Here is a 14,887-nt window from a genome sequence, read left to right as displayed (position 1 = left end):
GTAGTGAGGTGCAGATGTGTCTAACATGTAGTCCACTAATGTCCTCATCCGTAAGCCTTATGGTTGGTCACCTTACAGTGGAGTGCAATGCCAAGAATTGAATTGCTCTTCTTATGGCTATCTGGTGGTCTGACGTGCAGTGGGGCTCCCAGGTGGTCCTAGGAAGACCCCGGGAGTGCAGTGCAGCAGACTTGGGGTATCCCACTCTGTAGATAATGTCTGCTGCATCTGCTTGTGCATGGCATCCAGGGCTCAGCACAGACAGTAACGAGAGCCGCCCTGCACATGCTGACATGTGTCAAAGCTTAGGAATGCAAGAGATGTGCTCTGCTCAGGGCTAAATGAGTTTGAAAAAAAAATCTCTTCACTACATCAGCATGAGCAGACTCTGGACAAATGACAGAGAAGAAATCTACTGGTTCAGATTTGTATTAGCAAGTTATAGCTGATCTTAATGAAAGAAAAAATAGTTTACAAAAATGTCTGCGGAGTGTAGCAGATTTGCTTTTTTTTTTTTTTTTCCGCTGCTCCACTTATGTGTGCTGTACTGTGTGACTACTTAGAACAAGGCGTCTAGAGTAATCACTATAAAGCTATGCAGACTCTACATTGAAGTTGCCCGAAATGGTCATTTGTGATCATTTCTGTTGCTGGTTTAGGAATGGCTGCTGTACAGACACTTCTTGCAGTGCAGACAGTGTCAGACACTTCTTGCAGAGTGGTGATACCATTCTTTTTAGGGTGCCCGGCTTCAGTCTCAGCCAAGGCACTATCTGCAAGAAGTTTTTGTGTTCTCCCAGTGTCTGCGTGGGTTTCCTCCAGGCACTGACTATGGTAGGATCTCGTTGACCATCCCTGGTGGCGGATGCTGGAATTGGCAGGTGGTGTGTATGGTGGGGCTTGGTGACCCAGTTGGTTTGGAAACCAGGGGCAGGTAGTGGTTAGAGAGAGATGCAGCCTCTATAGATGGGGGCCCTCCTACACATCATTGTATGAGGCGGGGCATAGCCTATGCATTTCCTGTATAACCAGTGACAGCATCCACTCCCCACCAGCTGAAGGTAGACTTATCACGAGGGTAATACCAGGCTGGCACTGCCGAGATCTGATGGAGAATGCCAGCTTTCTGGCTGCATTGCTGATTCTCTGTAGGGATGCTCTTTCGGCTTTCGCAGTATTGAAATTTCCCATTTCCAATCAGAAATGGGATTTCTGTGGAAATACTGCATTACCACAACTCTGTCATTTTAGCCCAATCACAGAACTCGGAAGTATATGGCCAATCAGAGAATGCAAAAAAGACTCCTTGGGAAATCCACGGAATCAGTAATCTACATTGTATGCAGAATTGGAAACTAGCATTTCCGACCATCCCTAATCCTCTGTAATATTGTGATTTATTCACCTGCAGCAGATTAGGGAAATCATGTCTGCAGTCTGGTTCCTAGCCAGTGATTTAGAATGCTTTATAGCCTCAGAATCCTCTCTCCAGCCAAGGAAAGGACTTCCTGCAGCAGCAGGTCAGCCATTGGCAGCCTCCATATTTCACGTGTCCGGTTTATGCTAATGCTTTCTGTGTTCTGAGCTCATAACGGTCATCTGGGCTCATTTTCAACTTATTTGATAAACTGCATTCATCATGCTAGGTACACACCATACCATTTTCTGGCAGATTCACCTGCCAGATCGATTATTTCCAGCATGTCCAATCTGAATTTCGATAGATTTTTCAATTTTCCAATACTTTTTTTTTTTTCCATTCAGTTCTATGGAAACCAATGAAATTCAGATTAGACATGTTGGAAATAATTGACCTGGCAGGTAAATCTGCCAGAAAATTGTATGGTGTGTACCAAGCATTAAATCCATGAAGTACGTCACTTGTAGACATACGTGGGTGCTGAGCAAGACACTTTAAATGTAAATACATACAGATGAGTGAAATGGCTTCCCCGCTAGATTGGCTCTAGACTGCCATGGACATGTGACTATGGTAGGGATTACATTGTGAGGTCATCTGAAGGACAGTCAGTGACAAGACTATTGACTGTTAAAGGGGCACTATGGCGTAAAATTTAAAATAAGTACGTTTTTTTTTCCAGCATAAAATGAGCCATAAATTACTTTTCTTCTATGTTGCTGTTACTTACAGTAGGTAGTAGAAATCTGACAGAAGTGACAGGTTTTGGACTAGTCCATCTCTTCATGGGGGGATTCTCAGGGATTTATTTATTTTTCAAAAGCACTTAGTGATTGGCAGTTGCTCTGTCCAACTGCCAAAACACTGTGTAGCGGGCAGGGAAGCTGGCCAGCATCATTGTTTAAATCCTTTTTAGGGAATATCTTCATAAAGAATAAAAGCCTTGCTGAAAATCCCCCATGAAGAGATGGACTAGTCCAAAACCTGTCGCTTCTGTCAGATTTCTGCTACCTGCTGTAAGTGACAGCAACATAGGAGAAAAGTATAGTTCATTTTACTTTGGAAAAAAAAACATACTTCTTGTTTGTTTGCACATATTTTACATTTTACAATTTTTCACCAGTGTCCCTTTAAAGGAGTCATCAGGGAAAGTATAGTAAAATGAGTGGTACTTACTGGGGGCTTCCTCCAGCTCCAAGCTCCCAGGATGTCCCTCGCCGCAGCTCTGCACGCAGCTGTTCGCCACAAGTCCGTCCCAGTCCCCGGCGATTACATCAGAGCGACCTCTAGGTCGCTCTGTACTGCGCCTGCGTGAGCGGCGCTGTCAATCACCGCCACGTGGGCCGGAGCGGACTGCGCAGGCTGGCAGAGCTGCGGCGAGGGACATCCTGGGAGTTTGGAGCTGGAGGAAGCCCCCGGTAAGTAGCACTCATTTTACTATACTTTCCCTGATGACTTCTTTTTAAGCGCTGCAGATTAAAAGAAAAAAAGTTTAGGAAAGCCATTGCTCTCCATAAGGTCTAGGACTGCTCAGATTGTGGCCTGTGTGTACTGAGGAGGCCTGGGGACACTTGAAACAGCTGGCGACACTGGCCTTTTGTGTTCTGGTGTAACTTTTACCATACCGAGTGGCGGAATCCACTTGCCTTTGTTGTGGGACTGCTCTGAGATTATTCAGTCAGATTTTGTGTGACCAGCATAAGGGGTCCACCTTTATCTTTTTGTTCCCCATATTGCTCAGTGATATATACAGTAGTAAACCTCTGGAAATGGTAAACTCAGTCCTCAGGTCCCAGCAGCTGCATCTGTGTAAATATACAATGTATGATGGATTCTGATTTAATAAACTTCTCATACAGTATACTTATCCTGGTCCCTTGGAGTTTACTGTACATGGATTATACTGTATATGCTTGAGGGGAGCTCTGTATTTGCTCATACATGAGCAGGCCAGGTGTACAGAGGGGAGAATGAGCGAGTCAGGCATTGAAGCCACAAGCTTGACATAGTTTATCTCTGGTGTCTATGGGAGGATGTATAGTGGCTTTTGGGTTATTCTCTAGCTGAGTCATCTGCATTCCCCAGCATGGGTAGGTCTCCTTTCACACTGTGTGCATAAATGATTCACCGTCAGTATACATCACAGCGGTGTGATCTCCACCCTAAAATCACAAATACGTTTCTGCAATAAAATCAACTGCAAATTTACAAACACTATTATTATTATTCCACATACTTTTTTTTTAAAGTGTAACTTGGGCATATAAAGACAAAAATCAATTCTTTATTTTTATCTGGTAAACAAGTAAAAAGGATGCTAACCAGGCAATTAAAAGGTTAAAATCACTTTCTTTTCTTGTTGATAAATGATTATTCCCCAGTTTACCTGACTCTTATTTGGTACATTGCCGCACAAAGGAAGTTGCAGGGCATGCTGGGTTGTCCTTTTTGCTTCTCTACTTCCCCTCACTTAACTAATGCAGCCTGATTGACTGAAGCCTCTTTCCCTCCCTTTTTTCCCTCCCACACCTCTGTTCCTCTTGGCCAATATTTCTGATGCGGCGACAATGCACTTTCTATATTGGAAGGCGGCAAGGCTGTGGGGTCGGTACAAAGATGATCCGACTCCAACTCAGTTTATGAAACCTTCGACTCCAGGTTCCCAAAAACGGCTCTGATTTCTCGACTCCGACTCCTTATTCTTTACAGGGCTGTGGATTTGGTACAAAAATCATCCGATCCCGACTTTGACGCCTCAGTTTATGAAACCTCCAACTCCAGGTACCCGAAATTGCTCCGACTACTCGACTCCGACCAGGGTTGCTTTCCACGGAATAATCACAAGTTACCACGGTGGTGACTCGTGATTCAAATCAGCTCTAATTGCCCTAGATGAGGCGGGGTTAATTACCCAGAACGCCGCTCTCCGCCCAGCGTTTCAATGAGGTGCAAGCGTCCGAATGGACGCGTTGCAAGCCTCGTGTCCTAATGGGGAAGTGCTCCATAGCGAGACTTGCAACGCGTCCATTCGGAGGCTTGCACCTCTGTAATGCTGATCGGCGTTCTGGATAATTAACCCTGCCGCATCTAGTCGCTCAGCTGCAGCAATTAGAGCTCATTTGATTCACTAGTAACCACCGTGGTTACTCGTGATTAATTTGTGGAGAGCAACCCTAACTCCGACTCCACAGCTCTGGAGGGCGGGCAATACATACACAATCAGGTAGAGTGAGGGAGGAAATGACATCAGGCTTGGCTTCAAAATGGCAGCAATTAAAATGGGAAATGCTGGATTTTTTGTTTACGTGGACAGTGCATTACATATGTACCGTAAGTAGAGCAAGTATTAACTTGTGTGGTAACCCCTTCCCCACCCCCCAGAGATAGTATAGCTGGCAGCTCCTGTTTTAAAGGGGACCTTAAAGGGAACCAGAGAGGATTCAATATACATACCTGGGGCTTCCTCCAGCCCCATACGCACGGATCGCTCCCACGCCGCCGTCCTCCGCTGCCTGGATCCGCAGCCACCGGGTCCCGTCATTGCCGCGAGTCGGCAAGTCGGCCGGCGGACGCGGCCAATTCTCCGCATTACAGGGTGCTCTCTCTCCATACAGATACGCATGTGGCTGCTTACTGCGCTGCCGCATGCGTACATGTATGGAGGGAGCCCCTGTGATGCGGACAATTGGCCGCGTCCGCCGGAAGTGACGGGCCCGGTACCGGCGGATCCAGGAAGCTGAGGACGGCGGCGTGGGAGCGATTCAGGCTTATGGAGCTGGAAGAAGCCCCAGGTATGTATAAAATCATTTTCTTTTTTCAACCCCCCGTTCCTCTCTGGTTCCCTTTAACTGAGAGGGATATGGATATTTCCTTCTAAACAATACCAGTTGCTTGGCAGTCCTGCTGATCTCTTTGGCTGCAGTAGTTTGCTGAATCGCACACCTGAAACAAGCATGCAGCTAATACAGTGACTTCAGTCAGAGCACCTGATCTGCATGCTTGTTGAGGGGCTGTGTCTGAAAGCATTAGAGGCACAGGATCAGCAGGCGAGTGAGGCAACTGGTATTTTAAAAGGACAAATCCATACCCTCCTCAGTTTAGGTTCCCTTTAAACACTGTGCTTCATTCACACTGCACAGCAGGATCTACTTAAAAGAATACTGTAAGGGGTCGGGGGGAAAATGAGTTGAACTTGTCCGGGGCTTCTAATGGTCCCCCGAAGACATCCTGTGCCTGCGCAGCCACTCACTGATGCTCCGGCCCCGCCTCTGGTTTACTTCTGGAATTTCGGACTTTAAAGTCTGAAAACCACCGTGCCTGCGTTGCCGTGTCCTCGCTCCCGCTGATGTCACCAGGAGCGTACTGCGTAGGCACAAACTATACTGGGCCTGAGCAATACACTCCTGGTGACATCAGTGGTAGCAAGGGCACGGCCACGCAGGCACAGTGGGTTTCAGACTTTAAAGTCGGAAATTCCAGAAGTGAACCGGAGGCGGGGCCGGGACATCGGTGAGTGGCTGCGCGGGCACAGGAGGTATGCGGGGGACCATTAGAAGCCCCGGGTGAGTACAACGCCTTTTCCCCCAACCTCCCTACAGTATCCCTTTAAATACTGTATTTAGAAAGGATGCTTCTTGCCCAGAAGGGTTAAACAACTTGCGGTTTGTCAGCTGTGACACAATTACTGCAAGAAAAATAAATGAAAGACATTACATAATGGCCCAAATTATGTCTCCACCCAAGACAAACCTGAACGTTACTCTAATCTCGTGTAAATAGTGACAGAACAGCTATAAGAGGCGTAGTGGGCTGATGAGGCTGTATCTGCAGTTCAATTTATTTAATTTTTTCCAGAACTGTTCATTTATAATGTACATTGTCAGGAAAAAGGATTGGCACAATTCCATGTTTTACGGTAAAGCAGAAGAAATCGCCATGTTTGCAGCCTTCGTAAATGTTCTTGGAACTGTCAACATGTCAACAATAGGATGTCTATCAAGGCTTTAGAATGGACTTGAGCTCTTGCACAGGACAGAAGGAAAACATAGAGAAATGCACCCTGTATGTATTTAGAGAGTTTAGCCTGTTGACCCCCCCCCCATCTATGACTAATCACCACTGTAATTTGATCTCTCAGCTGGCTGCCTTAGCAGAGCAGCCAATCCAATTTGTAAACACAGGATGTTAACCCTATTTCTGCCTCCATAAAAGCGGGAAGTAGACACACTGCAGACTTATTGCATGATCTGTATCTCCTGTAACAAAAATTTTTTTTTTTTAAAAGTCATTCTGCTGTTGCTTTACTTTTAGAGCAGAGACCACGTTCTGAGTTCAGGTCTGTTTTAACCACTTGCCGACCAGGGCTGTATTGGCTGATCTGTGCTGCGTGGGCTCTCCAGCCCGCAGCACAGATCAGTATTATGCCAGGGCGATCAGACTTCCCCCCCCCCCCCCCCCCCCCTTTTTCCCCACTAGGGGGATGTCCTGCCCGGGGGGTCTGATCGCCGCCGGCCATCTGCGTTTTGCGGGGGGGGGCTTCTCAAAGCCCCCCTCCGCAGCCATTTCCGCCCTCTGCCTCCTTACCTCCCTCTCTCCGTAATGCGCAGGACGGAGTTCCGTCCTGCGCATTGAAGGATAGGCTTCCGCCTATCAGATGCCGGCGATCCCCGGCCAATCAGAGGCCGGGGATCGCCGATCTGCCTTACGGCGCTGCTGCGCAGCAGCGCCGTATGATGTAAACAGCGGGGATTTCTTCCCTGCGTGTTTACATTTAGCCGGCGAGCCGCAATCGGTGGCTCTCCGGCTGTTCACGGAGACACCCTCCGTGAACTGACATGGAAAGGCCACTCGATCGAGCGGCCGTTTCCATGGTAACCCGCAGGCGACCAGTTTACGCCGATCGGCGTTAGCTGGTCGTCAAGAGGTTAAGCAAGGTTCCCACTTGACAAGTTTGCATGTGTTTTTTAGCATTGCTAAATGCGAACAGTTGCATTCCCAATGATGCGTTTTCTGTTCGCATTGTAGGCACAAAAGAAAAAACAAAACTTAACAGCGTGTTGCATACTGTCAGTCACTGTGCGAATTTACTCTATTTACACTTTTACATTAGTCTTCTGTGGAAGACCACAAACCTTTTTCCGCAGACAAATGCGTTTGGTGTCCAGTGTAAAAATAAAATAAAAGCAAAAGTGCGTGTTTACTGTGCATACAAGTGTGAACCCAGCCTTACCTATCGTCATACTATTGCCTGACTTATCATACATGCAGCAGTTCACATTGCTTTGATATTGTCATGGTTTTCCCTAAAGTGATTTGTGTTGTTGTGTTTTTGTTTTTTTTTTGTTTTTCCTCTTTTTATTATAGACACAAATGCCAGACCCCAAAACGTTCAAACAGCACTTTGAGAGCAAACATCCCAAGGTGCCGCTGCCTCCAGAGCTGGTTGGAGTCGAGGCATAGAATAAAAGGTAAGTTAGTAGTGGCGGAACAATATCAACGTGGACTTCTCACCAGCAGGTGGTGCTTGCCATCATTCTTTATAACTCACTGGTTTTATTTACATTTTGGTGACTTGTAATTGGCACACAGCAAGTGGGACTCCTTTATCAAAACAATACTAAAATACTTAAACCAATGTATTTATTTAAGTATTTATATAGCGCTGACATATTACGCAGCGATGTACAGAGTATATTGTCTTGTCACTAACTGTCCCTCAGAGGGGCTCACAATCTAATCCCTACCATAGTCCTTTGTCTGTATGTATTGTGCAGCACATGTTTCAGTTCAATAGTCTAGGGCCTATTTTGGGGGAAGCCAATTAACTTATCTGTATGTTCTTGGGATGTGGGAGGAAACGAGTGCCCGGAGGAAACCCACGCCGACACCTGGCTGGGATTACAACCGGGGACCCAGCGCTGCGAGGTGAGAGCGCTAACCGCTACGCCACCGTGATCCAATCTTCACACATTCATTTATAGTGTTAAAGCTCAATTTAACCCCAAAGTGGACAAGGCATGTTCTCAAAGCAGCTATGCTAGCTGGCGTAAATTATAAGTGTTACCTGTGGATCTGAACTTCATTAAAATCTGAAACCTAGTGTATTCTACTTGCTGCAGATGTGCAACTATACATACAGGCTTAAAGAACTGAAGCATGAGTGATCTATAGGCTGCCATATTTATTATACATATGGCAGCCTCTGCATCTCTCCCAGTCCAGATGTACTTTAAATGAAGTCTGAAGTGAAAATAAACTTATGATATAATAAATTGTATGTATAATACACAGATGAGTCTCATATTGTTAACAGTACAGGAAGAGTTAACAAATGTCACTTATCTATGCAAAAGAGCTTCTCTGAGGTCCCTGGCTAATTTTGTCAGAGCAGTGCTATTTTCTGAAGCACTTATTCATCAAAGAAACTGTGAAAAACAACTTCAGATGGGATTTTACTGCAGGGAAGTTCTAAGGTCATCAGCTGTGCTCTATTTCGTAGTTTAAAGTACTGAGTGTAGTTTGTAAACTGCAACTATTAGAGAATGATGCAATGTTAAAGAAAAACAGCTATATAACTAAAAATAAAAATGACATTTTCTTTGCTACTGTTTCTTAATTATCCATACTACACATACAATTCATTATATCGTTCCCAGAACCCCCCCCCCCCCCCCCCCCCTGTAGTGAATATTCTCTCTCCAGCTGGGAGATGCAGAACCACACAACACTCAACTTGGTGGAAATGCATCTGATTTGTGTATTTGAAACAAGTGTAAATAGGCAGTCAGTGAATTTCAGTGAGTTTACAGACTAATCGGCTTCTTGTACATTTCAGTGTGTTTGGCCACAGGCGCATCATTTGCTTGTACAGGATGGGATACATGTTTGACTAGCTGACCCTAGTTTGTCATTATATTTACATACACAATCACAATGCTTTCTACTTTAACCTTTTGCCGACCGCGTCACGCCGGTGGGCGTGGCCGCGGCGGCAGCCCCAGGGCCGCCTAACGCCAATTGGCGTAAAGTCCTGGGGCCAGCTAATGCAGGAGATCGCGTGCATGATGCGCGCGCATCTCCTGCTTGGGGGGCGGAGCTCCGCCTCGCCTTCAGTCTCCGAGCGGCAGTAGCCGCTCGGGAGACTGTTAGACGGCGAGATCGCCGTCTATTTCTGTGTACAGCGCTGCGATCAGCAGCAGCGCTGCACTGGGGACAGCCGTGTGACACGGCTGTCCCCCTGGGGGACAAGAGAGCGATCGGCTCTCATAGGCAGAAGCCTATGACAGCCGATCGCCATAATTGGCCGGCTGCGGGGAGGTAGGGAGGGAATTTATGTAAACAAACAGTGATTTTTTCAATAAAAAAATCACTAACAATAATATTTATATTAAAAAAATAAACATGTGGGGGGCGATCAGACCCCACCAACAGAGAGCTCTGTTGGTGGGGAGAAAAGGGGGGGGAGATCACTTGGGTGCTGTGTTGTGCGGCCCTGTAGTTTGGCCTTAAAGCTGCAGTGGCCATTTAAGCAAAAAAAGGCCTGGTCGTTTGGGGGGTTTGACACTGCAGTCTTCAAGAGGTTAAGGGCCTGTTTCCGCAGAGTTTCCCCGCACACAAATCGCACGGGGAAACTCTGCCATAGGAAACTATGGTGCCGCCGGCCGAATCGCTTGCGCTAGCGATTTCGGACGAAACTGCCCAGTTTTTGTGCGGGAGGCTGCAAATCCCATTGCCCTGCATGGCACGGCTTCTGGGAATTCGCCTGCGATCCCGCACACCCGGAAGTGCCGCCGCGCGTCTCGCTGACGCATGCGGCACAAGTGGAAACGGGCCCTATCACACTGATGTACATTTTAGTATGTTTGGCTACCTGACTCTAGTTTGTCATTCTGTTTACATGCACAATAGCAAAGACCAATATAAAACAATGCAGTCTAGCTTACATAAGTGGTCACAAGATCAATACGTATCTCCTTTAACAATTAGCAAACCTTTAACAGACTTGATCCACAACACTTGGGCCTAGTGCACACCAGAGCGGTTCTGCTGCGGTTTGCGATCTGCTTGCGGGTGCGGATCCGCTAGGGTAATGTATTTCAATGGGCTGGTGCACACCAGAGCGGGAGGCGTTTTGCAGAAACGCATACTCCCGGGCTGCTGCAGATTTTGGATTGCGGATGCGTTTCTGCCTCAATGTTAAGTATAGGAAAAACGCAAACCGCTCTGAAAAACGGCACTTCAGAGCGGTTTGCCAGGAGTTTTTTGTTACAGTAGCTGTTCAGTAACAGCTTTACTGTAACAATACATGAAATCTACTACACCAAAAACGCTTCACAAAACCGCAAAATGCTAGCTGAAACGCTACAGAAAAAGAAGAAAAAGCTTTTCAAAATCTGCTAGCATTTTGCAGATCTGCTAGCGGTTTTTGGTGTGCACCAGGCCTTGGAGGACTTTTCACAATGCACACTTGTTCTGTGAAGGACAAGAAATTCCTATGGTCTCTGAAGGTAAAACATTTGTTCTTATAACAGGTAATATAATTAAAAGAAAAAGACTGGTCCCTAATGAATCAATATAAAATAATACAATTTATATTCTTCACAATCCTCCATTTGATCCTATGTTTAAATAGGATCATTCTATTTTAGCAGCAATATTACAGTAATTGACCCCCTGGGTATGAGTTTTGTGCCTTAACTGGTGGTATGCAGGATCTACACATATATATTGCAGCACAACAGTATAATATTCAGTGCTCATAGATTAGTACACTGAAATATTATCATTAGTGTTAGATATTAACCTCCTCAGCGGTATGCCCGACACTATTGGGCATACCGCCGGCTGTCCCCAGGAGTCCCACAGTATGATTTTAAGTCATCGCATAGTTGTAATAGCTTCAGCTAGCACTAGGCATCCTCAGATTACTTTTGACCACCACCCTGCACCCCCCCTGGATCCAGCGTGCGCGATCTCCGGTCCTCTCTATGGGGAGGATCGGGTCTGCGCATGACGTCATGTTCGATCCTCCCCATAGAGAAGAGCAGAGCTGTCCGGGGAGGCTGCGCCGATTGCTGGATCCAGTCTGGGTAATGTATTTAGCGGCAGTCGGGGGGATCAAAAGTAATCTGAGGATGCCGACCACCACTGCTAGCTAGCCTAGTGCTAGCTGAAGCTATTACAGCTATGCGATGACTTAAAATCATCCAGGGGGACCGTCGGCTGCAATCCCTCCGGCGTGCGTAACACCCAGGAGGTTAAGGAGTAAGGGTGGATTCACATTAAGGCGCATCCGCCCGTACACTTGCGTTCCACTCTGTGAGCGGGAACGTAAGGTCCCGACATGTTGGGAACGTCCGCTCCGATGAGTGGAGCGGAACGTAGCAATGTGAACTTTCCCATAGAGAAAGCATTGCTGCGGCTGCTGCGTTCTGCTCATCTGAGCATTTTTTCAAAAAAAAAAGTTTAAATAAATTCTCAAGACAACAGAATGTAATGGTCACACAAGCTACAGCATGTGTTATCAGTAGTTAGCTTTATTAGTATATCATCCTAATCTAGCACTGCATAGATTACAGGAAAACTGAAGGTGGTCAACTTTAACAGGTTGCTTAAAGCCACATATCACCCATAAGGTTAAAACTTCTTAAAGGGACACCGAGCAGTGCAGAAACTATGGAAAGATGCATACCATTTTGAAGCTCTCTTTCTCCTCTTTCCAACAATATATAAACCACCGCCCTAGGCCTTTTAGTTTTCGATATTTTCACGATCGAAATCGTGGCAAACGGTATTTATATCGCGAAAATGACAAACTAAAAGGTGTAGGGCGGCGGTTTATGTGTCGTTGGAAAGAGGAGCAAGAGAGCTTCAAAATGGTATGGACGACTTTTTTTCCCCAAAGTCTGCAGCTCCATTCAGCTGCCGACTTTGGGGAAAAGTCGTCCTGTGTAATACAAGCAACTATGGAAAGATGCATACCATTTTGAAGCTTTTTCTCCTCTTTCCAATGACTCATAAACCGCCACGCTAGGCCTTTTCGTTTTCGATACTTTTGCAATCGATATTGCAGCGGCTGCGATTTCGATCACGAAAATAGCGAAAACTAAAAGGTGTAGGGCGGCGGTTTATGTTTCGTTGGAAAGAGGAGAAAGAGAGCTTCAAAATGGTATGCATCTTTCTATAGTTTCTGCACTGCTCGGAGTCCCTAATGCATTTTGAAAAAAAAAAATCTTCTGGTGGGTCCAGGAAATGTCAGTTCATTGTAGTTTTGCTGAAACAAGTAGAATATTCATCTGATGGGTGATGGAGGGTGGTGAATTCAGCACCACAAGACCAGTGTGGCTCAAAGTATGAAGGAAAGTCCTTTTGGCCAACAAGATGTAAAGGGTGTAAGTAACTTATCCGGTACAGAGAAAGTGTAAATTCAGTGGTTCATTGTGCTCCATATTCTGCCTGTATAGTACAGTGTTCACCTCTCAGCACATCTCTCTGCTGACAATAAGCCTCCACACACTGCCTGACAGTCCCAATCCTCTTTTGGAAGGACTCCTCTCACATGCAAGGGAGCAGCTGCCAGGCAGTAAATTCGCCTCCTTCAGCATCCCATTAGTGATGGCCATGTCTAGGAGAACTCATGGAGAAGCATGTGATCAGATTGGTTCCAGATATGCAAGTCCCTTATTTGCTAGTTATGACCATGTGCTAAAACAGGATGTGCACACAGCAAATCAGAGCTTTGTAAATTAATCAGCTGATCAAACAAATCACATGATCATCACATCCCATATGAAAAAAGCCTTTGCTTTGCTTTGCTTGCACTGCTGGGTTCCCAGGTTCAGTCCCAGGGCACTCTAGCTGGAGTTTAGATTCTCTCCCTGCTTTGGAACACGTTTCCTCCAGACACCCTGGTTGCCATTCACACACTAGGTTAACTGGGCTCCTGCCAAAATTGGCCCTAACACTGCCATGGGAATATTTACTTGTGAGCTGCTCTGAGGGTCAGTTAGTGACTTCTTGTAAAATGCAGCAAAAAAATGTTCAGTATACATTCACTGAGTGCATCAGTATAGTCGTGGCATTGCCTCTCAGATGAAATAACCCTCCCATGTGACCATTCCGAAGTAGGGATGATCAATGAGATGCAATTTGTTCAAAAATTATGTAAATTTGTATGCAGTTTGAAATCGGACCAATCAATTTAAACCCAGGTCTAAATTGATCGGTCCATTTTCAAGCTACAAATATTTGCATAAAAATTTGCATATCTGTGATCATCCCTGTTCCCAAGCATGTGAGCGGGTTAGTTTGCTTTGTAGCAAGTAAACTGGGTACATACAGGTCTCATATCCAGTGCTGTGGAGTCCGTACAAAAATCATCCAACTTAGACTCCTCGGGTTTAGGGATGGCCCGAACCATTCGTCGGATGAATCTCTGTGCCCTGTACTACTTCCGGGTCGCTATGACCTGGAGTAGTACGCCTGCGCTGGCCTGGCGGTGCGCGTCCTAGATCGCACTCCTGTTGCCGGGCACTCTCTGCGCATGACCGTGACGTCACGCACATGCGCAGAAAGTGCCCGGCAACAGGAGCGCGATCTAGGACGCGCACCGCCGAGCCAGTGCAGGCGCACTACTCTGGGTCATAGCAACCCGAAAGTAGTACAGGGCTCAGATGCTGAGATGTTCGCCGGCGAACGGTTCGGGAACCGTTCGCGACATCTCTACTCAGGTTATGAAACCTCCGACTCCAGGTACCTTAAATGGCTCCGACTCCTTAAGCTGGCCACTAACGGTCCAATTTCTAGCGAAAATTCATTCGAGCGATCAGAAATTCTGATCAGATGAAAAATCGTTCACTGCACCATCAACTAACCAATCATTGCTTCCTATCTATCACGACCACCAAGAAAATCCAAATTTTCGTTCGAAAATTCATTCGGGCGACATTTTTTTTTCACTCGTTCATAATCGATTGTGGCCATCAATGGAGATTATTTACAACCAATCCGATCAGAATTTCTGATCGCTCTAACGATTTTTCGCTAGAAATTGGACCGTTAGTGGCCAGCTTTAGTCAAATACTTCCCATGGCTGTGGATTTGGTACAAAAATCATCAGACTCCTCAGTTTATCAAACCACCAACTCCCACTCCAGATACCCAAAATCTCCAACTCTGACTCCACATTGCTGCTTATATCCTAGTTACTATAACAGATGTTGACAGAAATTCAGTTTCAATAAGGTTTTATTGGATTTTCATCACAGGTAACAAAAAAGTGACACTGGCTTCCGTTAGTTTACTGCACAGGGGGTTACAAAATAGGCATTTAGCGTTATGAAAAAACTAGAATTATAAAACAGAGGAATTTAAAGTGTGCTTGTGTCACTGTTTATGGAGTGAGACCCCAGGCTGAGTATTGAAGCTCTATGTCAGCTTCAAATTTTTTTGTATGCGTGTGATAACAAA

At 46.0% G+C, this 14,887-nt stretch overlaps 1 protein-coding gene across 1 annotated transcript in view; it reads left to right on the top strand.

Annotated features, from left to right (window-relative positions):
- The window catches only part of ZNF706 (zinc finger protein 706), a 38,401-nt gene that overhangs the window by 19,312 nt on the left and 4,202 nt on the right, over nt 1-14,887 (top strand). Inside the window, exon 3 of the mRNA XM_068234902.1 lies at nt 7,784-7,887. Within this exon, the coding sequence (XP_068091003.1) occupies nt 7,784-7,879 (96 nt within the window). The 3' untranslated portion in view covers nt 7,880-7,887. The remainder of the gene's footprint in view (nt 1-7,783; nt 7,888-14,887) is intronic.

Source organism: Hyperolius riggenbachi, chromosome 5 (assembly GCF_040937935.1).
Source record: "Hyperolius riggenbachi isolate aHypRig1 chromosome 5, aHypRig1.pri, whole genome shotgun sequence".
Classification (NCBI taxonomy): Eukaryota; Metazoa; Chordata; class Amphibia; order Anura; family Hyperoliidae; genus Hyperolius; species Hyperolius riggenbachi.
Note: the sequence above shows the minus strand (reverse complement) of the source record. Positions and strands in the feature narration are given on the sequence as shown.